The 26772-nt window shown below is 39.3% G+C and overlaps 1 protein-coding gene across 2 annotated transcripts; it reads right to left on the bottom strand.

The window, feature by feature from the left end:
- Nucleotides 1-290: 290 nt before the first annotated feature.
- tctn2 (tectonic family member 2) lies at nt 291-26409 on the bottom strand. Of its 2 annotated transcripts, none has more exons than XM_062544127.1 (15): nt 26247-26409; nt 24372-24472; nt 16509-16708; nt 12219-12339; nt 11790-11928; nt 11619-11705; nt 11365-11490; nt 6245-6319; nt 6067-6153; nt 5782-5899; nt 4698-4801; nt 4292-4424; nt 2850-2987; nt 1566-1654; nt 291-883 (listed from the first exon to the last, which is right to left on the bottom strand). In XM_062544127.1, the coding sequence occupies exons 1-15, from the start codon at nt 26329-26331 to the stop codon at nt 765-767; spliced, it is 1722 nt and encodes a 573-aa protein (XP_062400111.1). In that variant the 5' UTR covers nt 26332-26409; the 3' UTR covers nt 291-764. The 2 variants fall into 2 exon arrangements, with proteins under 2 accessions (XP_062400111.1, XP_062400112.1); XM_062544128.1 differs by having other exon boundaries at nt 11365-11487.
- Between the last annotated feature and the right edge of the window lie 363 nt (nt 26410-26772).

Raw genomic sequence — 26772 nt, 5'->3', positions numbered from 1 at the left:
TAAGACGGAGGCGTGTCTCGTAGTGGGATATCTATCGTAACTGTTTATGTTTAAAAATAAATATGATATAAGCAACATTATGTTCTAAGAACATCTACTGCAGGTAGTGTTGATGCAAAGCAAATGGACTAGAGAGGAAGATCTCGCGTGGACCGCGATTTAGAAAAGTACAAGACACGCCTCCTACTACAAGTTACGCCCCCGTCTTGCAGGACACAGAAAGATACTATTGTAAATTACAGGAAATATTGTTTTTTTACATTCGACTATCTGTTAAAATATCACCATCATTTACTTCTCTGTGCTGCAAAGAACTTTATTGTACAAGTTTCTGCATTTTCTCTAAAATGAGAAATGGGAAAACAATTCTGGACATCTTACTGCTTCTATTCCTAAAATCAAAAATCAATTTCTTCACAGAAACCCCCTGTTCAGTTCTACCCAAATATGAAAGACAATGAAGTTTAACAAGAAACACACACACACACACACACACACACACACACACAGAGACAGACAGACAGACAGACAGACAGACAGACAGACAGACAGACAGACACACACACACACTTCACCCTGTTACATTATTGGTACATACATAATAATACATATCTACACTAATTTACATTAACAGTGTACAGAAAAAACATAGTTTTTTCCAAGTCAGTTCAGTTCATTGATAACATAGTTAAAAAAAATAGCAGAAGTAATAATGGGGTCCTCTAATAGATTTTTTCTTGTGTACTGTATCTGCTACCAGTATCTTAAAATTCAGAATTGCTCAATGCCTGCCTGATCTGTCTCCATGATCCCAGCAGAGAAGCAATAATGAAGAGGAACATTAAAAAGATGCCCTTAACCAAGGCCTGGGAAGAAGGCTCACCTGAAAAAAAAGGAAGTAAATGGTCATTCAGAAACCCAAAATTATCATTCGGTGCAACAAAATTCACCCGTTGTATCCTACTTGTGTCATTTCTGATGGTTTCTGATGCTTCTATAAACACTCCAGGTGCAAAATAAAACCATGCGTTGAGTTTTAGTGGGTTAGTTGAGAGAGGTTGATGTCAAAAACGATGTGCTTCTGTGAGTTAGGCAGAAATCTCCGCCTGCGGCGTCGGGACCTTATTACCACTTCGAACGTACATTATTTCCCTAGAAACACACGGCGCGTCGTTGATTATCCCTTATGGGATATGCTACAATGTTACTATGTTCTGCACGTCTGTATTTCAGCTTGGATGCAACGTGACACTTCTTTTCTGATGACCATGTGTCAGAAACATAGACAATTTATTGTTAACCTGTGTCTTTTTTCCCACATCTTGAGTCTTTGTGCATCTTTGTGTTATTTACTGTGTGTACCTGACTGCGAGACAAGTTTCCCTTAACTGAATGAACTAGAATGGCTTGAAACAAACTAACCAAGGCATTATTTCAACCATACGTGTGACAGGGCACCTTTACAGGTTTTAAAACAAAGAAAACAAAAAATAAAGAAAGAAGCAGTTATATTTGGCGCAATACAAATATCTCTGCAAAGAAGTTTTGTAGTTGTGTGAACTCACCTGTATAGTATCTAGTGAGAGGAAATGTCAGCTCTGGCCAGCAGACATCATTCCTTGTACAGTCAAATTCTGTAAAGGTAATCTGGAACCTGTGGAATAAAATAGCTGGACATCTTAAAATAATACTTCAGCTGAATACAGTTAAATAAGGACAGTTGCATTCTGTACTGGTGGGCCAGTACAAAGAACATGAGAGTGGGGAACATGGTCTACAATGTTCAAAGTTCAAAGTTCAAAAGTCTTGGCTATAAATATTCTGTTTATCAAATGTGTGCCTTTTCTGGGGGGCATCATGATTTTTGAGGGTTGTTCAAAGTGGGAAAACTATGTCTACAATAGAGACAATCAACACTATAAAACAACGTCAGCCAAAGTGAAGGATATAGTCATAATCAGTGATGATGGTCCCGAGCACCTACGGTTTTACAACCAGTGACATTTCATGTTTGTGAAATGAACGTATCTGATGTACACTATATTGGCAAAAGTATTTGCTCACCTACCTGGACTTACATATGAATTTCAGTCACACCTCATTTTAATATGACGTCACCCTTTGCAGCTATAACTTTAACTATAGCTTCAACTCTTCTGAGAAGGCTTTCCACAAAGTGTATTTTTGGACATTTTTGACAATTCTTTCAGAGGCACATTTGTGAGGTCACACACTGATGTTGGATGAGGCGACTGGCTCTCAGTCCCGGCTCTGATTCATCCCAAAGGTGTTATATTGGGTTGAGGTCAGGACTCTGTACAGGCCAGTCAAGTTCATCCACAACAAACTCTGTCATCAATGTCTTTATGGACTTTGCTTTGTGCATTTGTGCAGTCATGTTGGAACAGGAAGGGGCCATGCCCGTGCTGGGCTTAGTTCCTTAGTTCCAAGTAACTCTGAATGTTGCAACATTAACCAAGAGATTTTGGACAATTCCATGCTCCCAACTTTGTGGGAACAGCTTGGGGATGGCCCCTTCCTGTTCCTGTGCATACCAATTTCCAAAGGTAGTTCATTCTAAAAGAATGTATGACCAACATATGTTTCATTTTTTATTGATTATGAAAAAGAGGTGTAAACGCACACCAAAAAATGAGGTGCAGGCAACTGTAATAAACGTAGTAAGGAGAGAGAGAGATGCCGCACACTCCGAGTTTAGACAGACTATTTATTGCGGTAACGTTTCGGCCAACGGCCTTCATTTTTTATTGATTACACAGGGATATAGTTCTTAAAGTTAACTTGGCTTTACTAAATTAGGCCATATTAGGTAATGAAGTTCTGCTCACCTTGTTTTGGGAGGAAGACTGTGCAATAATTCTTCACTGAAAGTGATGGTGGAGGTGAGAGGAAAATACTGAGTTGTATTGAGATCTTGGCAGTAAGTTCCACTTTCACACTGTAACCTCCATGTTGTTGGTTTGTGACTGGAAAAAAGACATGGATGTGGATGTACATTTTAAATTATATATAATCTTTATTATGTCAAATTCAAATTTGTTCAAGTCAATTAGTTCAGTCTGAATTACACATTTGACGAAATTGAGTCAAAATGATCTTTCAAGAGAGCACTAGGTAAGTCTCTTCATACTAAAACAATATAAACAATATAACATTGATAGCACCTGGTAATGTATATATGGTCAAATAAAGTTCCTTTTTTGTTTAATCTTCTTTTGCTTCGTCTTGGTTTGACCAACTTAAAACTCTTTGAATACATCTAGTGAAAGTTTAATAAACTAACTGGGACAGCCATCTCCAAATTAAGGGTTTCAGTATCAGGGAAAGCCAAATGTACAATCTTACAGCATTGTTTTTCATGGTGAAAGAGGTGTATCCATGTTTTTATAATGTATCCATTACATAATATGACTGTGTAATGAACAGCTTTCCAAAACTGTAAAAGTATGATGGCAGATGATGGCGTTGAAATCCATCCATAACTTTTTGAGTTATCTTGCGAATAAACAGACAAACAAACAAACAGACAGACAGACAAACAAACAAACCCTGATGAAAACATAACCATAAAAAATGGATGGGACCTTTGGTTGTCTGCTTGAGCAATCAAATACTCTTAGATATTCTGCAGATATTTTTGGAAATAAGCTTATTTTCCACCTAAAAATGGCGGAATATCCTTTTAAAGTGTAACTTCAGGGTAAAAACAACCTAGGGTCTATTTACAGTAGTTAATAACTTTAAACTTTTGACTGAGAGTGAAAACCTGTATTCCTTGGGTTCCTCGTCTCATATCGTCAAATCAGCGGGCGCGTTCAACAGCATCCATGCTGCGCAGATCTCGCTAAACGTCGGGTAGGTTTGTATTGATAGATTCAGTAAGATCTGCACAGCATTGGAAGAATGAACATGCCCGCTGATTTAACGATACCATACTAGGAAATCATGGGATTTTCTTTCTACAGGTCTTGTCATACCCTCTCTGTACTACCACAGTGTTATCATCTGTTAGCATCACTGTAAGCCCATTCAGTGATAATGCAAATAAATGGTCTTGCTCTAAAAGCCTCGTTTAACCTAATTTTGCTCTCAATTAACATTTTGAGGTTGTTAACTGTAATGTATTCAGGGAAGATCTCATTTTTGTTCCCTCAAAATAATTGACACCAAGTCACCATTTTAGCCATTATTGGGTCTGCAACTGTGTGCTTAATATTTTCTTTCCACCATCAGTCACCACTGATTTAGTGTCATGAGTCCTGAGACTTACTGAATTTCTACAGCTGTTATCTCAGTCTGTGGTCCACCACTGCAGTAGATAACAACATGGAGCTGAGAGGGGACATCCTCACACAGACCAGGAAAGGCAGGGCTCATATTTTTTTTGGTATCATGCACAATGCCTAATGGAAGAGACGGGAAGAATATCAGAAATGCCACGAGGAGAATATTTTCAACATTAATTGTTCTATGCTATAAGGGCTCGCAAACAAAATGAGAATATCTCAAGGCAATAATTTCCCATTAAATACATTTGAATTTGTTGTCTCATTTTATAGCATATTTGAACAGTGGTATCAAAGAGCTGTCCTGTCAAACACAACCCATTTCCAAAACAGTTGGGGCACTGTGATTGTGACACTGGCATGCACTGTAGCCTATTTCGTGTTACTCACTGGTAACATTCACCCAGTTAGCCAGGCTGGAGAAGTTTGGATTTCCATTCCTAGCAATGAGTGTAGCAGTCACTAATGATGTTAACATGGTTTGGACAGCATCTCTAGGAAAAGTAAACACAAAAATAAAAACACATTGACAACAAGAACACTGATTCAGCTGTTTTGGTGATTAAACAATTGACTGGGGATTTGTGAAGAAAGGCTAATTTCAAAAACACTTTTAACACAAGGAGCTCCCTTCCGGCAATAGCTCCCGTTCTTCCATGTAAGATTTTGTGTGAAATTTCTGTGCTTCAGATAGGGTTGCGGTCTCAAACTGATTTTTAAGTGTATACAAACTATTCCAAAGAGCAAGCTACTGATGAGGTTTGGCGCTGTTTTAAGCAATGTTAGTGGTTTAAAAATGCGATCTTGAAAGCGTATGGCTCTAAGCCCTATGCTAACCCACTGTTTGCGATTTTGGGCAGTAGCTCTTGCCCGTGCTAGCTCTGTACTGCGTGATCAACGAAAAATACAGCTCACACCGTGTCCTAACTGCAAGCGACGCGACCGAATGCGTGCAACAAAATCAGTTCCATCCCTGTATTTTCAACTGGAATGTCCTGACTGAATGCGATGCGATCGAACGCGACAAGTTGCTTTGCTACGCGACTTCTTCAACCCTGTTTTGTCGCGCTGTCCGTTTCTATTTTAGTCGCGTCGCGTCGCCTTGACATTAACTTCTTCACGACGTAACAAAGGTTCATTAAAGAATGTTAACGCATACAATGTGGACACAAACTATCAGTATCAGTTTGTAAGCGACAGTTGCGCAGTCGCTTACAATTAGGACATGGTGTTAGTTGATGTATTTTCATTCAGAAAAACATTTTTTTTAAATTTTCGCTGGACTTACACTTTAATAAAAGTGAAGCGCAAGGCGCAAAATTCGCCACTGACTGAGTGTTAGATAAGAATGAGCTTTGTGTTGCGCTTTGTGCCACATTGTGCCACTTTGCACCACGTTTCTGGTCGTCAAAGTAGATCCCAATATCAACCAGGTAAAATGATCTTACAGAGGTTGTTGTTGAGGTTAACCTACCTGAGCCTGCTACATTCAGTGAAGTTATCCAGGCTAACAGGAAACATGCAGCCTGAGGTGGAGTTGACTCCAAAAATCACAGGCCTCATGCTAGCGGGCTCACAGAGCCCATGTTCACCTGATGAAAAATGGAAAATCAGGTCTTTAAGAGGTACTTAAAGAGTAGTTCAGATATACTGCTCTTGATAGAAAAGTATTATTTCATAATAAATATCTTCAATCAGTTACAGATTCCTTGAATAGTCAAACATATATTACAGATAAATATAGTGAAATCCATACTACCTGAATGCCATAAATTCAAGGCAGCTCTGTGTATGACCATGCTTGGTGACATCACGCCGCCAATGACATGCCTTCCAACTAGGTAACCTAAATCATATAAGACGTTTAGAAGAAATTCACTAGACCAACAAGTTACATTAATGTACATGTTAGGAGCTCCACCTTATCACAAACTAACCTGACACCCCCGAGTGAGTTGGAGCTGCAATATCTCCATTCACAAAAGTTACTGAGATCTTGGTGATCAAAGGCACTAAACAGAAAAGCAGAAACTGTGTTACAAATAGGACAATAAATGGAAAGCAGGCCCATGAATATACTTGCAAATCATGTGTTCTACCTACAGTAGCACTAGCCTTCCGTAATCGTGGAGGTTAGACCTGGTTGGATCAACATTTTCACAATTTAGAGACAGTCTAGCCCTAAAGAACAGCATGAGATGCCTCTATTATTTACATCATGGTCTGAGCCCTGGGGTCAGTTGCACAAAGCACCTGAAGTTAAGATTTTCCCTTAAAGTCTGATCTAAGGACCCCTTAAAATAAAATTGGTTGCACTTACACCCTTAAGTGTTCCCCTTAAGATTTCCTTAAAAAGTTCCTTTAAGTATTTAAAGGAATAGTTCGGTATTTTACACTTTAAGCCCGTTTTCTGTATTGCCTAGGATGTGTTAGAACACCGAAATCTCGAAGATTGATCCTGTTTCTGCAATTTGGCTGGTTTAGAATGTTCGGTAACACTTTACATTACAGATCGGTAATAAGTGGGTAATGTTATGGTAATATGTATGCAATTTAATGGTAATAATATTTTTAAACCACATATTACAAATAATTCATGTGTAATTTCTAGACAATTACTGTTCAATTACCATACAACAACAATGCAAATAACTTGGATTTAAGGGTAAAATAAAATAGTAATAACTGCTGTAAATATGTACTTACCGAAGCGATAAATATTTAGGATTTACTTATTGTGACATAATATGTGACCTGTTATCTGTTGTTATGATGAAATAAATGAGGTAATTCACAATAACTATATGGTATCAGGGCTGTAAAATACTGTTTTGTCTTTTCGAAAGGTTTTTGTACTGTGGGGAGTTGTTGAAATCCTTTCAAAAAGACAAAACAGTATTTTACAGCCCTGATACCATATAGTTATTGTGAAATTACCTCATTTATATAACAGATAACAGGTCACATTTTACCATCAAACTAACTACTACAAAAACTTGACCACTGTGTAATTGTGCCATAACTTTTAGAAGTTACTATGTAATTTAGTCCTTCATAGCACATCATGTTGGTATAATTACAGAAATATTATGTCACAGTAAGTAAATCCTAAATATGTAATGCTTCGGTAAGTACATATTTACAGCCGTTATTACCATTTTATTTTACCCAAGTTATTTGCATTGTTGTTGTATGGTAATTGCACAGTAATTGTAGCCTGGCTAGCACCTACCACTTCTCAAACGAGACGTGGTCTGGCAACCAGACGTTTATTTTCTCGTATTTGAAAAAATGCCCAAATCCGTTCATTGGGCGCCACAGATGTCTATCAAATGCGTCTGTACATACCTCATCATGGTCTTGCTTTCCCCCCTGTTCAGTGATTGGTCCCCTCAAAAATTAGGGTGGTAGTTTCCAGACTGCCTTAGCAGTGTGAATGAAATCATAGCGCATGGCAGGATGGGAACACCCAGGCTACAGTAATTGTCTAGAAATGACACATTAATTATTTGTAATATGTGGTTTAAAAATATTATTACCATGAAATTGCATATATATTACCATAACATTACCCACTTATTACTGATCTGTAATGTAAAGTGTTACCGAATGTTCTCCGTATGGCTTCAGCATTGCTCGCTACGGCATGGTCTATTCTGTCCTTAAAACACCTCTAAACGTTTGTTTTTTAAAATGTGCAACTTACCGAATGGTTACTGGTCTTCAACGATATTCTATAGCAAGTTTCGTAGCAAAATACAGCTTCTCTCATCTTTTATCAGGGATTTTCGAAATCCCGGAAGTGCTTTTCAGATACCTGACAACTGTGTGTGCCTAATATAACACAACAGAAGTTGAATTTCGCTGCGAAACTTGCTAGAAGATCGTTGAAGACCAGTAGGTAACCACTCGGTGAGTTGCACATTTTAAAAAACGAACGTTTAGGGGACAGAATAGACCATGCCCGTAGCGAGCAATGTCAAAGCCATACAGAGAACATTCTAAAGCAGTCAAATTGCAGAAACAGGATCAATTGTCGAGATTTCGGTGTCAAACACTCGTTTGCATGCTAGGCAATACAGAAACAGAGCTGCCAACTCTCACGCTTTCGGCGTGTGACACACGATTTTGCTTGTTTACACACGCACTCACGCCATACATCCATTTTCTCACGCAAAACAAAATCTGATTTTGGGCTGAGACTAGTTCGTTCCTTTTAAAACTCCCCAACGGCTAAGAAGCGCCACTGTACATGCATAGACATCCAAGTTTGCGACAGAAGGAGAGACCCGCGGGAGAAAATCTCAATCTGGTCAGAGAACTAGGTATGTTGACAATGTCACAAATCATAGGCCTATCATTAATTAAGAATTCACTCTCTTAAACTTAACATCTTGAAAGAAATCAGTTTGTGTGGATGAACTTGATTCCCTAGCCTACATGTTAACTTCAGACATTGCACTGTTTTGTTTGCTGGAACGTGTGGATAAATGGAGAGAGAGAGCTAAATAGTGCTCACTAAAATCATAAAGTAACATTGCAAGACACTCATCTCTTATATTATCCCTGAAAGATCTTCTTCAACTTGTTAGTGTTTTGAACATGTATTTTATCTAATGACACAGAAAGCAAAATTAATTGCATCCACATATCCTTGTCATGCATCTTTTCTTTCACTCGCATAAAACCGTCAGATAGAAAGCCACCTCACGTATTTCTTAAAGCGACAGGCACTCAATTACACACACCACTAATGCACACTCAATTAGACCTAGGCCTACACACCTTTTAAAAATATAATAGGCCTATGAGTAAGTGTAATAGTCTTGAAATCAGTATACAAATGACTATTTTTTTTAGCTACTAATAATTATGCAGATTGTAAAATACTAAACATTATCAACAAAATATTTACAGTTATAAGAATTCCAACATATATGATATAAAACATATGACTATCATTTTCTGTGTGTGTGTGGAGGGTCGAGCAGAATCTTATGGCCACTGGTGTGAATGATCACACAATATTCAATATTAGGTTACTGATGATTAAATCACCAAATACACTAAAATAGTTTTTAAAAAAGTATCGAAAAAGTATCAAAATCACAACTCTTGACTTAGTATCCGGATCGAAACAATAATTTTGGTATCGTGACGCGTGCGGGACAAACTTTTGGTCACCCCTGACAGAATCTCACTCCAAGGTTTTTTGAAAAGTTGGCAGCTCTGCAGAAAACAGGCTTAAAGTGTAAAATACAGAACTATTCCTTTAAGGGTTTCTCCTTATCTTGGTCTCACTCAGACACAAACACTCCCGTAAAGTTCATAAAGTTGCATAAAAGCCCTTAGAGAGCAAACTAAGGAAAATATTTAAGGTACCGCCAGTGCTCCCTTATGGCCTGTGCAGACTACCCGATTTTGCCACGATTGTGTCGTGGCCGACAAATTTCCATTGTCGTGTCCGAATATTCAAAGTCGGGAACAACGTTCGAAGGAGGGAGCGTCTTGTAATGTGACATGTTCAACGACCCGCGATTTACCGTCTTCGACATTCTACGACTAGCATGTCAGACTTTTTGGGGAATCTCCTACGACTCCCATGTTGACACTGACATTATGACGACACAACGTGAAGGCTACGATAGAAGATCTTGTAATGTGGCCACTCTTGCTACCAAGACGCTGCAAGATTTTGTGGTTCTCTGATCGCCTAATCTGACATGGCCAATCGTTAAAGATAATGGTGAAAGACAAAAAAAATGTGTAGTCTGCACAGGCCATTAAAGGAACAGTCCACCATAATAACACTTGGGAGCACTTTGACTCGGCGCATCACTCTTGGATTTTCAGTTCCACATTGGAGTGAGGATATTACTACGCCTACACATTATAGTTATCCTTCTAACCTGCTTAGCTGACCTGAAAAGTGGCACGTTTTATTTTGTCTCATCATACTTGGTCGTGTAACTGTATTTCAATAGGGAAAACGTGGAGGTGTTTGGTCACTTCTAATCTCTGTTCCGAATGAATGGACTGGGCTAGCTAAACTCTATCAAAGTAGCGCCACGCGCCAGAGACATTGAGGGCACACAGTAGCCACGTTTACATGGACAGTTTTTTGTCATTCCGATTAAACTATTCCGATTGAACATTTTTGCGCCGTCTGTTTACATGGGCTACTTTCTATTCCGATCAGCCGCTTGTTAGCACTTTAGAATCTTTGATCGGAATAGCCGTTGTTTGCTACTTTTCATTGGGAAGATATTACGGTCAATCCGAATGACCGTATACATGAACGTTCATTCGGAATAGGAACGGACTACACCACCTCTTCTATTCCGATTACAATTCTGATTGGATCAGGATTTTCATTCCGATTGAGGTGTTTATATGACGATTTTTTATTCCGATTGAGCTATTTTTCCGTTTCTAATCGGAATAGAAGTGTCCATGTAAACGGGGCTAGTGAAACGCGACAGGTATGGATCAACTCGTCTTAGTTTAATATGAAAAAACGGTGGAGTGTTCCTTTCACCCAAATCTCAAGGAGTTTTTGTTCATCCGCTATTCACCATTGACTTTCGTCACATGACTGCACCATGGTGGATAGCAAAAAGATAGGAGATACAGCAAATCACAATATGATGACGTGGATACCACTTCAATATCATTGTAGCTCAACTTATTGCTGTGTTCAGGATTTGGTAGTATTATGAACAGGTCAGTGGTGTTGGATTGGTGATAACCGTACTAATATTGCTAGAACAGCTAGCTCATACCGTTACCATTACTATCAATTAACATCGATACGTGTCATCTTTATGCTTAAATATTGCAAAGCAATATGCTCAGTTTATTTTTCATGATTTCATGCTCTTAAGTTGTGTACTCATATTAGGTATTACAGAATTATGCAAATTGGAACACTGGTCCTTGTCTATGAATCCAACCTTATAACCAGAAGGACACAGTTATAAAAGTGTTGCTTTCATACTTTGTTCAGTGTATTTTAGTTGTTTGATAATCCATATCAAGGAATCAGCAATAGACTTACAGTGGTGGTCCAAAAATACATTCCCAAAGGTGCGCACCAGAGTGATACCAGAAAGGCCTTCTCCTCTCCAATAAAAAGTGTAATTCCAGGCCAAGGTCACATTCTCACACAAAACCTGCTGATCTGCTGATCAATACAAAAAGGGCAGAAAGAGAGACAAATAGACTTTCTATACATTTAAAATATATTAACATTTTATATTATAAAAAAATATACAGCACTTCAATTTTACCTCAATACAATTCCATACTGACCTGATACATTATTCGCATTTGGGGCCCACGACAGAAAGGGTGTTTGGTCAGTTCCTAACTTCTGAGTTACATTGATAGTCACTAACCCTGGGCAAATGGAATGAAACAAACTTGATTTCGGTATCGATTAGTTATCATATAAACACCATCCATAAACTGTTGAAAAATTACCTCCATGTCCATCTCTTATGTCTTCTGCCAGATTAGTTGGTAAGGGTGGGCAGAAGAGGGGGTATTTGATGCAGTCAGTCTGAACATTTTCCAGGAAACCCACAGGTGTGTTTTCCATACATTGGCCAAGCAATGACCTCTAAATATGGAAGAGATTATAGATCAACAGATAAGAATAAGCATCCGAGTGCAGAGGATATAAAACGGTCTTGTGGTGTGTGTGTGTGTGTGTGTGTGTGTGTGTGTGTGTGTGTGTGTGTGTGTGTGTGTGTGTGTGTGCATATATGGTAGGGGTTTCCCCAACTAGGAGTTTTCATGGTTGGATCTGAGTCATCTTACAAATCTTCAACTGATAATAGAATCTTCAGAGTCTTCTCTTGGAAAAGATAGATCGAAGATAGAATACACAACAAGAATACCAATTCTCACCTGAGGTATGGTGAAATATCCGTCTGAGGCAGTAATGATTGGCTTTCCTTGCCTATAACTGCTCGCAGAAAGTGGAAGGGTCAGCTTTGGATTTTTAAATGATGGCGTACTCTTGGGAGTCCTACAGGGAGAAAGTGTAGAACCAACCATAATATTTACACTAGCACACTCAACAGTATAGACCAGGGGTGTCCAAACTACGGCCCGCGGGCCAACTGCGGCCCGCGACGCACTTTAGTGCGGCCCGCGGAGCATGTATTAGTTTATTATAGATATGGCCCGCCACACTTATCATTGGCTGTTCGCTATTTCTTTCCAGCAACGACGTTGTGGTTAACATTACTGCAAACTCCTTTACACTCTTCTTAGAGAACGTTTACAATGTCAATATCAAAACAGCATGTTACATTGAGATGATACTCTTTGAAATCTCTATTGCAGCAAATTTAATTTGCGTTGTTACATAGGCCTACTCATAAGTCATAACGTTACTCATAACGTTGGCTAATTGGGAACGCGTTTTAGCGCGCACGAAAGGGAGAGAGCGCGCCAGCTGGCTTGTCATTGTTGATAACTGTTATCTCCTTCTTATAAGAAACGTTTAAGAAAAACGTGAAGACAGCAGTAGTTTCACTACTGAGCAACGGTGATTAGGCACAGCAGCCACTGAGTGGAGCCGGCAAGAGTCTTAAAGTGACAGTGCACCATTTATAAATGAATTAAACAGCCTCATATTAACCGTATTTCTTTAAGAATTTATTTTCTACAACAAAATAACTTTGTCATTATTATCATTGAAATAGTTATATACGTTATGTTATGTATACTGCATTGTGTACATGTCCAATGGGGGGGGGGGGGGGGGGGGTTATGGCCCACCGGTCAATTTCCAAGACCTAATGTGGCCCTTGAGCCAAAAAGTTTGGACACCCCTGGTATAGACTGAAAATGAGGTAACACTAAAACGAGGGTATAACTTACAAAGGGTTTATGAATTATCTATAAATGTTGTAAAGACCTAACAAACCATTAATAACCAGTTATATCCCTTAATATCCTAGATAACAATCACCTTTTGGTTGCGAAATAGTGATCCCATATCTGTTCAACCCTGGATCTCAGTGGTTTTAGTTACTTTGCTCTGCTTCAAGATGGAGAAAGGGCCCCATTCCCATTCAGCAAAGTATATTTTTGGGATTCTTTAATGCACCTGACAACCAGCATCAGGGACATCTTGCAACTGAACCTTTCTTTGGAAAAACTCCAAGGTTACTGTTATGATGGTGCCAGTAACATGTGTCCGGTCACTTCTCTTGAGATTGTTTTTTGATGTAAAAAGAGAAAATACTGAATTTCTGATATTCATGACAGAAAATGCAGACTACAGCCTACTATTTCTGTTACAACTCTACCTCTATTAGTCCAGTTGGGTAGCCATACCGTTACGAAGGTACGGAAGCCCTGAACCGCAAGTGAAGAAATTTTTTTTTGAGATGCTATCTTGTTATTTCGAGATCATATCTCGTTATTTCAAGATAATATCTCAGAATTTCGAGATAATACACATACAGTATATGTAAAAAAAGATTTCTGATTACTTTCAGATATTGTCTTGTTATTTCGAGATACTAAGTCGTTATTTCGAGATATTATCTCGTTATTTCGGGATAATATCTCGTTATTTCAAGATAAAAGCAACATCTCGAAATAAAGAGATAATATGTAAGGGATAATCAACGACGCGCCGTGCGTTTATAGGAAAATAATGCACGTTCGAAGTGGTAATAAGGACCCGACGCCGCAGGCGGAGGGGACTTTACACTTCAATAAGTGCATTATTTTCCTATAAACGCACAGGGCGCGGAGTTGATTATCCCGCTTATACCACTGCTACTATCACTTTCGTTTATATTGCCGCTGTCTTAGATACAACGTTGTTGTTTTTACCGTTACATTGACATTGGCGAATTAATATTCAAGTGTAATAAGCCCAAAAGTAGGGAACTACTTCATAGCCGTGCGGTATATAGAAAAATAATGCACGTTCCAAACAGCGCATCACAATAGTAAATTTGACCAAGCAGTGGTATAACTCGAAATAACGACTTAGTATCTCGAAGTAACAAGATAATATCTGAAAGTAAAAAAAAAAAAAAAATTATATTGTTTTTTTTTTACCCAAGTGTGTTATCTCGAGATATTATCTTGAAATAGTAAGATATGATCTCGAAATAACAAGATAGCATCTCAAAAAAAAAAGTCTTCACTTGCGGTTCAGGGCTTCCCTACGAAGGTGATAAAAGCACCACATTTTACATGAAGCTTATTTAGGACCTCCTGAATGATTTCAGCCTAGTACTGTATATCACGGATGGGATAAATGCAATTTTTTTTTTTGAAAAACTGTGTTTTGTTTCATCAGTTAGGCCTTGCGTTTACACGACGACACCGTTTTGGAGGCTGAAAACGATGGTTTTTGAAAACTGCTTTCAAGGTGGAGGTTTTTGAAAACCCCGTTTTCGATTTGCCGTGTAAAGGCACATCTGGAGTTTTTATGACGACATAGCCCCACCTCAAACCTCTAGTCCAGCCCCCACGCTTGACCTCACCACTAGACCCTTGGCAGAACAACAACAATGTTGGATCACGGAGCCGTGTGTGTGCTGCACTGCTGCATTGTTGACAATGCTGGAACAAAACGTTGCAATTCTGCATTATTCCAACTACCAGTGACAACGCATTAACAATAACCTGCGGCAAATAGTCTAGGCTACTTTTAAATCCAACCCCCCCCCCCCCCCCCCCCCCCCCTGCTAGAAGAGTTAATGAACACGTAGCCTACTATAATCAACTTAATGCAGAACTAGCCTAAACGAACACACTTTGTTTGAGCAGGAGTTATGGTATATTACGCACACAGCAACTATAGCCTAGCCTACTTGTGGCCGTGATGCAAATAACTCAATTTAATTCAGCACAGACAGAGCATGTTCAACGAATTCTCTCACAAACAGCTGGTGGAAATCCCGACACTTTCAACGACATGAAACTTAATAGTAAACCATCAAATACCCCCCAGATTTCAGTGTTCATCAGTCCCAACATTTAGCGATATAATCAGACAGTCTAAAAGTAAATTAAATCCCAAACCATACCGAAAATTTTTTGATAGCCATTCCAAACGAAACGTCTCACAAATGCCTCGAAAAAGACTGCCCCACAGACTGCCCTGTGCTTTGCGTAGCCTAAGTAAACAAAATAACCTATACCTAAATAATTTGTAGTGTCTGATACCACAATAGCTACTGGCACGCTGGCCTCCTTTACATTTTAGTAAATAATGTAGGCGAATGTCTGTCGCCTATATTAACCGTGCATGCGAAATACAGGGTTGCCAACTTCAGGTGTTTGGCGGCGGGCAGTTCTGATAGACATTCGATATTATTCTAGGGGGCCATATACAATTACAAGACCAACACTGAAAAGCAATAGGCTACTGTGTATTAGCTCTCAATGGTTGTGCAAACATCCACGATGTAGAGTGTGCTTGACATAGCCTATCCTACATTGCTGTTCAGATTTTGAGCGCGCTCGTTGAAAGGCATTTGCATAGCTACTGTCGGGAACACCCACTGGCGTGCTTCTTCTGGGCAACTTGCCGTTTTCACCTCTATGTGTAAACGCAGTTTTTTTTTTTTACCGTTATCGTTAAAGGTGTGAAAGCGGTAAAGGCAAAAACGCCCAGCGTTGTCGTGTAAATGGGGCCCAAATTTCCCTCACAGAATGAAAATGGCCTCTAAACTTATACTTACTTACCACAAATATAGTCAGATGTGGTAGAATCAATCTCTCTCTCTCTCTAACCCGCCCCTCCTCTGCATGCACATGAGTCAAGACATTCAAGGATCAAAACGTTCAAGGATTGTTGTTTCTGCACACAGAAAATAACTGGCTGAATCCTGATTAAATTTGGTCAGCATCATAACCATATTGCACAAAATTGTTGCTTCACAATTATTTCTTCAGAGGGCCGAGGTTATGTTCATTACCATGCATTACACGTTTGTAACTCATGAATAAATGGTCACAAATGTAATGCCAAAAAAACATCAAGGTGGACAAAGAATCCATACAATGTCACACAGATATCAAAAAAGCTGACTGAACAAAGCCAAAACTATTGCAATTCAAGGCGGAACAATATGAAGGTCACTATTATCTTATGTTTCAACTGCATATTAATGGTTTGTACATTTTTAATAACTTCATTTCAGTAGACTGAATACTTACACTGTCTTTCCATTATAATGTAGTCCAAGCAGTGGATTGTTTTCTGCTGGTGATGTGACACACAGAAAAAGAAACCAGTCTGGTGTATTTTCAAACGTTTGATTAGAGCACTGGTAGTCCGGGATAAGACTGACATTACCACCCAATGGCCCAGGCAGACAATAGGACTCAAACAACTGGCTGACAGTCAAGGAGCAATCCTGACAAAAAATGAGAGTGTAGAAAGAGAGAGAGAAATATGTTATCTTCAGTCTCATGAATACATTGAGTGCTGTATAATTTACATTAGGAGACATAGGAGAGTGTCCAATATTCAATGCTAAAACTCATCTGGCTCATGCAATGGAAGCTTATTCCACTAGTCAAGATCCCTCCCAATACAGCCACGCCTCCCTTTCTATAAAGAACCTTCATAAAATTACTATTTAGTAAAATTCTTACACCCGTCTTCTTCTTTTTTGCTTATTTTATTTATCATCATCATTATTATTTCAGTTTAACATGAACATGACAGGTTGTTCATTTCAAGGAGACATTCTTACATTGAACATATTGACACCACTAATAAAGACTAACATGATAAAAAGGAATCAAATATACAAAAATAACACAGAAAGCGGAAGGAAGTGACCGCTGTCTACAGAACAATCACTGCAGTACGGTTAAAACTGCTGCCTCATAATTAGCCTACAGAACTTCCGTACATATCCACAAACCATGTCTCTCCTCATTCCTTTCCTCCTATCGAATGAAGCCTCCCAAAAAAAAATTAAGTTCTATCTTACAAAAACTCCCCCTCCAATTTAAAGAAGCACATTAAGGTAAATTCTAGGATTTTTTCCCCCATTTCAATCACGATTAGCATGGACATTCTAGGCACAAGGTTTAGCTAACTTATCTTTGTGTTTGACCGTGCTTCACATTATGCTCAGTTTGACGCTGTGCATTTGACATAATGCTTTAGTAGGCTACCTACCCTAATTTTGGCTGAGAGACGACTAATTTTGTCTCAAGGACTAAATGAGACTGAGCTATGAACGGCATACTGGTAACGTAATAGGAAAAATGCATACGACTTCAAAATGGCCATAAAACATACATGTACGCGTACACTTCCTAAATAAAAATCAAGCATTCTGCGTTAGTTCTGGCAGGCCGCGCAGGCCCGCTGTCAGCTGCTGACAGTTTCTTATTGGCTATTCCAAACCCAGCCCACATCAGCGGTTTCGCTCAGCTGATCGTTCCCTTCGCTCACAAGTGGTCTCTCTCATTAGGGCGCCTTATTTAAGCTGCATCAGTCTTCGTTGCTTTCTCTGCTCGCTGCTTTGCAACCCACCTCCTCCTCAAAATGGTTTAACTTGAAATAATGTCATTGTTGCTTGCTCTGCTCAAAGAGTGTTACTCTCCCAGTTTTAAACTGGGACAGTGCCCCCCTGAGGATACTGCTGTTCCCTGTCTTGGCTTTCCATGGAGCTCATGGAAAGACAGGGAATTTCCTCTGAACAGATCCATACCGCCAAATACAAATAAAGTTGGTTCTAAAGATATTTCTGTCTTGTGTATTTTTGACTTAAGTGGTCCTGACAGAACTAGTTGTGTGTTTGCTATCCAATGTTAGCATAGTTACAACACGAAGGTTAGCCAAATTAACTTTTTAGATTAACTCCTAGATTCTGTCGAATTTCAATGGTAATGCTTGTAAACTGGTTTAAAGTTAAACAAACATACCGTGTGGCAACACAACCTACCTAATTGTATGGTTTATTTATGCATTTTTGTAGAAATATAGGCAAATTAGTAAAAGTATGATTTGCGACTGATGTGTAGGCAAGTTAAGTTGTGTTCAGTACAGCTAAATGTGGTGTGGGTTTTTTGGGTTTTTTGTCTGTTGAGAAAGCACCAGCACCATATTCAGAAATACACGGAGTTGACAACAGCAAAGCGAAAAAGGGTCAGTGGAGCACCCTCCACCAGCAAGCAGACCACATTGACACCGGCCTTCACCGTGACGCCTCAGAGGTGCATAGACAAAACAATTGCAAAGTACGTCATACATGGGCTCCAGCCATTTTCTGTAGTTGAGCAAGAACCATTCAGAGAATATGTGAGGGAGGGACCTTGTCCCAAGTGCCAAAATTATATCTCGGGTGACTCTCACCACAATGATCGAAGATGGCTTCAAAGAAATGAAAACGGCACTGATTGAGGCAATGAGGGGGGTGGAGCACATTGCCACCACAAATGACTGCTGGTCTGTTAGAAGATGAGGCTTCATCGGTGTGACTGTGCACTGGATTGACCCAGAGACTCTAAAAAGATCTTCAGCAAGCTTAGCTTGCAAACAGTTGAGAGGTTCACACACATTTGACTTGCTAGCCAATGCTTTGAATGACATTCATGCTGAATTTGAGATTCGAGGAAAGATTGTGAGGACATTCAGGACAACCACTGATAATGGCTCGAACTTTATCAAGGCTTTCTTTGGTGAAGATGAGAACAACAATGCTGCGGGAGATGAGGTAGTTGATGAGTCTGCTCAATTTGAAGAGGAAGAGGACATAGGTGAGGATGAAGATGTTCAGTCCATTGTTCAGCAACTCTAAATGAAGATGATGGCTTTGAGTTCCAGCTACCGAGACACCAATGGTGCGCTTGTCATATCCTAAATCTAACAGCTAGTGAGGATTCCACAAGTGCAATCCCCTCCAATGATGCATATAAGAAACTGTACCATTCAACATTTGGAAAGTGCAATGGCCTCTAGAACAAATGTGGAAGATCCACACTTGCAGCTGTAACGTTTGAGGATGTCTGTTCCCTTCAGCTTCTAAGACCAAACAAAACAATTCATTGTTCATGGCCGTGGAACAGGATTTTTAAAGAGAAAGGAGAGGGGGCCATAAGAGTTATCTGCACTGACCTGAAGGTCCTAATGTGAGCCTAAGAATTATGTGTTTTATCAGAGTAACATAGATTAAATAACAGCTTTCCCAGTGATTTGTGTTTTTCCAGTCATAATAGGCACACATTTTTCACATTGTCTCATATCTTTCAAAACATTATACATTTATACGTTTTCATACAATATTTTTCCAACAAAAGGTAGGCCTAATATCTGTATGCCATTTGTATTTTGTCATTACAGGTTAAATCCAGCCGAACTCGCTTTCCTCACTGAATATGCTACTGTAATAAGCCCTGTCGCCCAGGCAACCAACATAATGCAGGCAGAAACAAATGTGCAAATGGGGTGGCTACTTCCGACAATTCACCTGCTGACTGTCAAACTTGACGAAGTAAAGTTGCAGCTGAAGTATTGCAAGCCTCTTGTTGATGCTCTACAGACCGGAATTGAGAACCGTTTTGGGCACATGCTTGAGGATGCTGAACTGGTTGCAGCTGCAATTCTTCTTTCAAAATTCCGAACGACATGGACAAAGGATGATGCCACCATCAAAATGGGTAAGACATGCGTATAGTTAAAAAAGAATGTCAAAGTCTGCTTTATTATCAATTTCTTCAAATGTACTAGACGCACAAACGAATCAAAGTTACGTTTCTCACTGTCCCATGCGTAGACCTGACAGGACAGTACAAACTGTAAAGTGCACAGGCACAACAAAGTGATGCAGCTGGAAAGGATGCTCTCAATTGTTTTCAATTGTTCCTGTATAGAATCTGTCTTTGCCTTGGTACTTTTTAAAATGAACAGATTTCTATTTTGGCTATACTGTAGGTGCATGCAATGAACAATGAACGAACGCAAAAAAAGTTGCATTGCATCATTTAAGCGTTCAAACTTATGTTTTGCAGGAATTGATTATATCAAGCAGCATATAGATCCCTCCCTGCAACCAGGTGATTCGGCCAGGTCTACTTCATCTGATGAAGATGATTTCTTCTCTTCCTTACAGTCATCCCAAGACAGGCCCAAGATGGCTCCAAACAACTGGATGCATATCTGTCCTGTTCAGCTGATCACATGGACCTGCTGAAGTCCTTTCTAGCAGTGTGCAGGCTGTCTGTAAAGCTGAATACACCACTTTCAGCATCAGCAGCATGTGAAAGGCTGTTTAGCATAGCAGGACTTGTGTTCAGCCCTAGAAGAGCAAGAATGAATTCGCGAAATTTTGAAAACCGGCTGCTTTTGAAGATAAACAGATAATCAGTTTCAAGTAATAATTGGGTTATGCACAGAGATGACCGCTGGAGGTTGCTGTCAGAGGGGGAGAATAGGAAGGTCAAGGGCAACAAAAGTGTGTGGGGGTGGCATCAGTTGGGGGGTGGGGGGTTATGTTGAATAGGCCTATGCAAATATATATTAAAAAAAACTGTTGGTGCTAAGTAAAATGTTTAGATTTAGTTCATTAAGTGCAATTTAGGTTCCATGTTTTGAAGTGCCAGGTAAGCATCATATTTTTCTCCTCTTTTGTTTACAATAACAGCTGTAGCAGCTTTTTAGTTGTTTTTTCTCTCTTAAACTTGTTTCTGAACTGTGTGATGTAAGCCTCATTTTCATTATTCTGACTGTTTATCTTGTAATTAACCAGGTTTCAGAATTGTATATACTGTAAACTGTAGCTCCATGCTTTGAGGTGCCAGATAAGCTTCAGAGTTTTCTCCTCATTTTTTTTTCTTTTGTTTATAAGGACAGCAGTAGCGCATTCCTGTTTAGGTTTTTGAAACCAGGGGCCCGTTGCACAAAAGCAGAATTAAGATATCCGGGATAAGTTACTGAGCTGCGATCACTGAATCCAAAACAAGAGCCTACCGGCTTAATTGGTTGCACAAAGACCAATCCAGGATGAGCAGACACGGATTCATCAAGCCAGGTGTAAGTTATCCGGTATGTGTGCGCGTTCTCCTTTCTCCCCCAAATAACTCACGGTTGGAATAAAAAAAACGCGAAAAATAGCGTCTTGCACACAAAGTGAATAACCGCTTTTGATATAGACTAACAACGAGGTAAAGTTTTACTTTTTTGGATGGGGGATCATGATTATTTCTGTTACATAGCGGGAGTAGGTGTGGCAGATCAACTGAATGCAAATTTACGTATGCACCCACGTGTGTGAGAGCTTCCTTGTCTCGGCACGCAACGTCATTAAGGAAGCGCTTTGCCACCGCAAAGATGCACAAAGTATCTTAATTTGTCTTAAAAGCCGAATTAGCTCAAAACACCTTCGAAAAATGTCCCCTCCACTTCCAATCAACTACTACAGCAGCCTATTCATCAAACATCTGTCAAAAAAGAAGCAAACAACGAGTAGGCTATGTTATTAATTATAAGGCCACCATAATTTAAATGACATCCATATGTATTAGGCAGACATTCTGCTGTGTTTTGCGAGTAAATGCATGTAGCAAATAATATATAAATGGAATCTACAGCTCTTTAAAAAAAATCACGTGGAGGTCTCATTTGAATGACAGCTAGCTGAACCAATCAGATTATGTAATTACCATTAGAATCAACTTATCTTGGCTGTGAGCCTGGTCAGGAGCAGGCTAGCTCCACAGAACAAATCGCCATGGTAACTTATACCATAACATATCCTGCTGCCCCCTATCCCGCTTTTGTGCAACTGGATCATGGATAAATGGAGCCAGGATAACCAAGATATCCCGGGTTAATCCCTTATCCTAGTTTTGTGCAATAGGCCCCAGGGCCTGAATTTCATTTTTCACAACAGGGGGAATTCCCCCCTCAGTGACTCAAATGGGGGGGATTTATACAGTTTGGGGCGAAGAATTATACAGTTTGCGGGGAACGCTACTTGTAGGCTTAAACCATTGGCGGCTGGTGGTTTTAGAATGAACTGAGGGAGGGTGTCTTTCAGAGAGGGAAGTTGTTAAGCCCACATTATGGTTATGGATATGATAAAGTAAGTAAACTGGAATTAATAAATAACATTATTTGCACCCCAGCTTGTTAGTATACTTTTAGTATCCTGAGCATGATGACTGACAAAATAAATTGATATGATGTGTTTAAATAAAATCCTGTTGTCATACAGTTAACAGGCCTGCATTGTAGCACATTAATTAAATATCAAGTGTTTTCCGTGTGTATCTATTTAACCAACAGCATAAAATAGCAGAATATCTTCATGTTTTCAGTAGGCTAGCCTACCGCTGTTCCAGAAATCACAAATAAGAAGGTATCCCTTCGATTTCTGTTCATTTAAGCACATTCAGTGTGAAAAATTGAATTTTGCCCCAGTCGAGGTGGACATTTCTGGTCCTGCCAAGTATTTGATCCAACCATTTTGGAAACCAGCTCATCCTAATTACCTGCCAGGTAGATCAGACAATTAGTGATATCACCTGTGTTAAGTGCACAGGTAGAAAGAATATGGCAGGACTTTTACTCTTTGGCTTAGTTCACACTGGCAGTTGAAATCGGATGTCTTGCATATCCGATTAGAACCTGATCTTTCTGACTGACTGTTTTCATTGCATATTGCAAGTGATCACATCCGATCACATCCGATCTTGGCGTGCAATGCTCAGATCCGATATAAATTACACACACCTGGATTCATTAGGTAGAGTTGTACACAACCAAGTCGTCATGGATGAAAGTGGATTTATTTGTGATATTTTCCAACTTATTATGCGTAGCCGCGGCGCAAATACCTCGTCACCCTTAACGTTACAGTTTTCCATGTTTCACCATAAAATTATGAATTCAGTCTGACATTGGTTTTTGCTTTGCTGGTAGCCCTGGCGCACGCACTGAATCAATCAATCAATCACTTCCGTCACTCAGAATTACGTTGTATTTGTTTGTCGCAGTGCAAATGACGAAAGGGGCACTTTGAAATCCTATTCAAGTGGTTCGACTGTTCAGATTGAGTCATATCCGATAGTAAGTGATATTGAAACCACCTCCGTATGTGGTGCAAATCAGCATTGGAAAAATCGCATTTCATGCGGTTTTGTGCTGTTCAGACTACCCAAAATTCAAGCTAGATACAATCCAGATAAGCAAAAAATCGGATTTCAACTGCCAGTGTGAACTAAGCCTTAGGAACCAGGAATGTCCGCCTCTGGGCCCACCTGACACCTATGGCCTATAAAAGTTAATTTATCAAATGTTATTTTGAGGAATTGAAAAACATTGTTGTTATTAAAATTGAAAGTCCTGTAGTCCAGTGTGTGACAGCCAAGCTAGCTGTAGTTTGTTATGTCCAGCATGTATGCTTCCTAGAACTACATAGATGGAACTACAGTAACAAATGACTTAACTATAGGCTATGTCATGTTTATAACTTTCAGTGGACCATATAGCCTAAAGTAATGTTAGCTTATCATGACGTTTAGCTCTGATTGCTACTTGCATAGTGACACAAGCAACAAAATACAGCTAGTTTTTGTTAAAATTTAAAATTAAAATCATCAAATGTTATTTTGAGGAATTGAAAAACATTGTTATTATTAAAATTTATTATTATTATTGTTTTAGAATTTTCGACCAAAAGGGGCGATAATTGGTGTCGTTACGATAAGTTTCTTGCATAAGCCAAAATATCAAATCCACAACGACATTATTCATCTTGCATGAACTATATGAGCTATAGTTTCACAGACTAAATAGGTAGTGTATTCATGATATGTTGTCATAGTACTGTACTACATATATACATAGTCACTCTTTTTCTGTAGTAATGGTGTTGACAGATGCAGGAGTAATTCCTAGGTAAATTCTCCTCTGCACTGTACCTTGAATGTTCAATTTCTGTAAGTAGCTTTGGATAAAAAAAATAATACATGTAGATCTCCAAATACACATGTAAATGTTATTGTGAGCATCAAACCAAAAACAACAATGCAGACAATGAGGTAACTGTGTCACATTACCATATCACAGCAGCAACGCAGATCACAAATGTCTGCTGTGAGATCACATGGACAGGCCCCCAGAGGCTGGTGCACTTGATGAGGAATCTCTGTTTTATTGTCTGCCAAAGAGAAAGTTATGACAAAATATGTTGATACAACAACCTGGGTATATTTCTGGAAAATAACAAGTGTAAACTTTTGTTTGGGATTGATACACATTTGGAGCAGCTTTGAGTAAGGTTGGAATATGCAACAAAATAGCATATGGTGATAGCTCTGAGGGCAATTTCAGTTGTACTAAATCACTATGTTAAGCTACTGACAAGGCTCAAAATATTATTGCACTCCACTGCAACTGTGAGGAGGATTCCTGCAGAAAACCCAAAATATTTTTAACCTAGTGTAAAGAGAGAGTACAAAAGGGCTATACAAGAGCTGTGGACTTGTATGAATTTCATTCTGAAAAGAATAATAGATGCAATAATAGTTTTCAATCAAGTCTACCACCTAAACAAATGCAAGCACATAAACGGCTATCCACACATCAGCTTGAGTTTGCCAGTAACAGCATTTGATGTCTACCTGAAAAAAATTGTTGCTGCCATTGCATGTTTTGTTCCGTTTGCAAAGTCCAAATAAAAACAAAAGTACTGCTGTCCTGTAGTCCAGTGTGTGACAGCCAGGCTAGCTGTAGTTTGTTATGTCCAGCATGTATGCTTCCTAGAACTACATAGATGGAACTACAGTAACAAATGACTTAACTATAGGCTATGTCATGTTTATAACTTTCAGTGGACCATATAGCCTAAAGTAATGTTAGCTTATCATGACGTTTAGCTCTGATTGCTCCTTGCATAGTGACACAAGCAACAAAATACAGCTAGTTTTTGTTATGTTACATAGTCTGGTTATCACCATTATGGTGTTCATTTTAGGACATCCTCAGACTCAGGTGTCAGACTAAAAACATCCGTAATCTTTAGACAAAATTGCCTCAGCATCAGAAACACCTCTGTCATCCTCAGACAAAAACTGCCCCAGCATCAGAAAAACCTCTGTCATCCTTAGACAAAACTGCCTCAACGTCAGGAAAAACTGGTTGCCATATTTGGAGTTCTCCTGAACCATTCTGAATTTAGCAAGCAGAAATGAAATTTGCCTAGACTGATTGCCCGCAGATGTATCCTTCTACACTGGAAGTCACCTAAGGCCCCATCAGTCTTGGGAGACTGATTTCATTCCTTAAGCTAGAAAATCAAATTCAATCAAATTCTCACTAAGAGGGTCAACTGAGCAATTTTACACTTCATGGCAGCCTATAAATAGAATCAATTTCTCCATTCATTTGCACAAAACCCTCCAGAAAGTGCCAGAACTCCCCAGAAAGGCTGAGGTATTAGACAACCGTTTCTGAAAAGTCACGTCACGGACAGTCAAATCCGATCTGAGTGTTGGGAGCTGTTCAGACTGAGACGCATCTGTCCATATCCGATACGAATGCGATATGAAACTACCTCCCGGATGTGATTTTGGAAAATCGGATTTCATGTGACCTGTCACTGTTCAGACTACAAAAGTGACATCCGATTCAAATCGGAATGGGCTAAAAATCGGATTTTGGCTGGCAGTCTGAACGCAGCCTTGATGGCACGGAGGTTGCAGTCTGAAGAGTTCTGTAACTGTTAGTTTATACTTTTAAACTAAATGTAATGTTGCATGTGATGTAGCTATATTTGGCCAGAGTGGTAAGTCCACAACTAACCACAATGACTTGAACGCGTTCTATTGTTTAACGTTATAACTAATGTTAACTTTAAAGGTTCCCGCTGAATGGATAACAGCAGCAGTGACCTAATGAAACCTAATAGCACCTTTCTAACTAATGTTACTTACCTGTACTGCTGTTTGCTTCTCTTGAAATAATGGTGATAATAAACAAAGATTGGTACCATGTCCAGAGTTTCAATTCAATGGCCATGGCAACAAAAGAATTACATTAAAAACGTTCACAAACCAACGTTATTCGATAACATAGACTTCATTAGTCCTCAGGGTTGTAGGCGCCATTTTTGTTTTGCTGTTAAACCCATGGCAACCAAAGATGTTAAGCGGAAGACGGAGTTCGTAAAACAAATCGTCAAAATAAAAGACAGCTCTTATACTATGTGGAGTGAAACATTCATTCAACCTTTAGCAACATTTGTTTATTCTCAGAACTCCGTTGAGGGTAGTCCTCAATAAATACAAGAGGTGCTCCGATGATGTGTTCAGCAGGACGTACCACTTAAGATCCTTCCCCTGCACTCGACTCAAATCGGGTAGCGAGCAAAGATTCTAGAACAGAGCGAGCGACACTTCACTCCAAAGATTCTAGAACAGAGCTTCCCTCTCTGTACAGCGCTGCAGTCACAACGACAGC

Source organism: Sardina pilchardus, chromosome 8, assembly GCF_963854185.1.
Source record: "Sardina pilchardus chromosome 8, fSarPil1.1, whole genome shotgun sequence".
NCBI classification, from domain to species: domain Eukaryota; kingdom Metazoa; phylum Chordata; class Actinopteri; order Clupeiformes; family Clupeidae; genus Sardina; species Sardina pilchardus.
The sequence above is the reverse complement of the archived record's forward strand: the minus strand, read 5'-3'. Positions and strand labels throughout refer to the sequence as shown.

Excerpts from the sequence above, each read along its gene's own strand:
- tctn2 (XM_062544127.1), bottom strand. The coding sequence starts at position 26,331 with ATGGCCATTGAATTGAAACTCTGGACATGGTACCAATCTTTGTTTATT. Across the intron at positions 11,929-12,218 it reads GATATTTCACCATACCTCAG|AGGTCATTGCTTGGCCAATG; the intron begins GTGAGAATTGGT and ends TTCCATATTTAG. Across the intron at positions 5,900-6,066 it reads CTTGAATTTATGGCATTCAG|GTGAACATGGGCTCTGTGAG; the intron begins GTAGTATGGATT and ends ATTTTTCATCAG.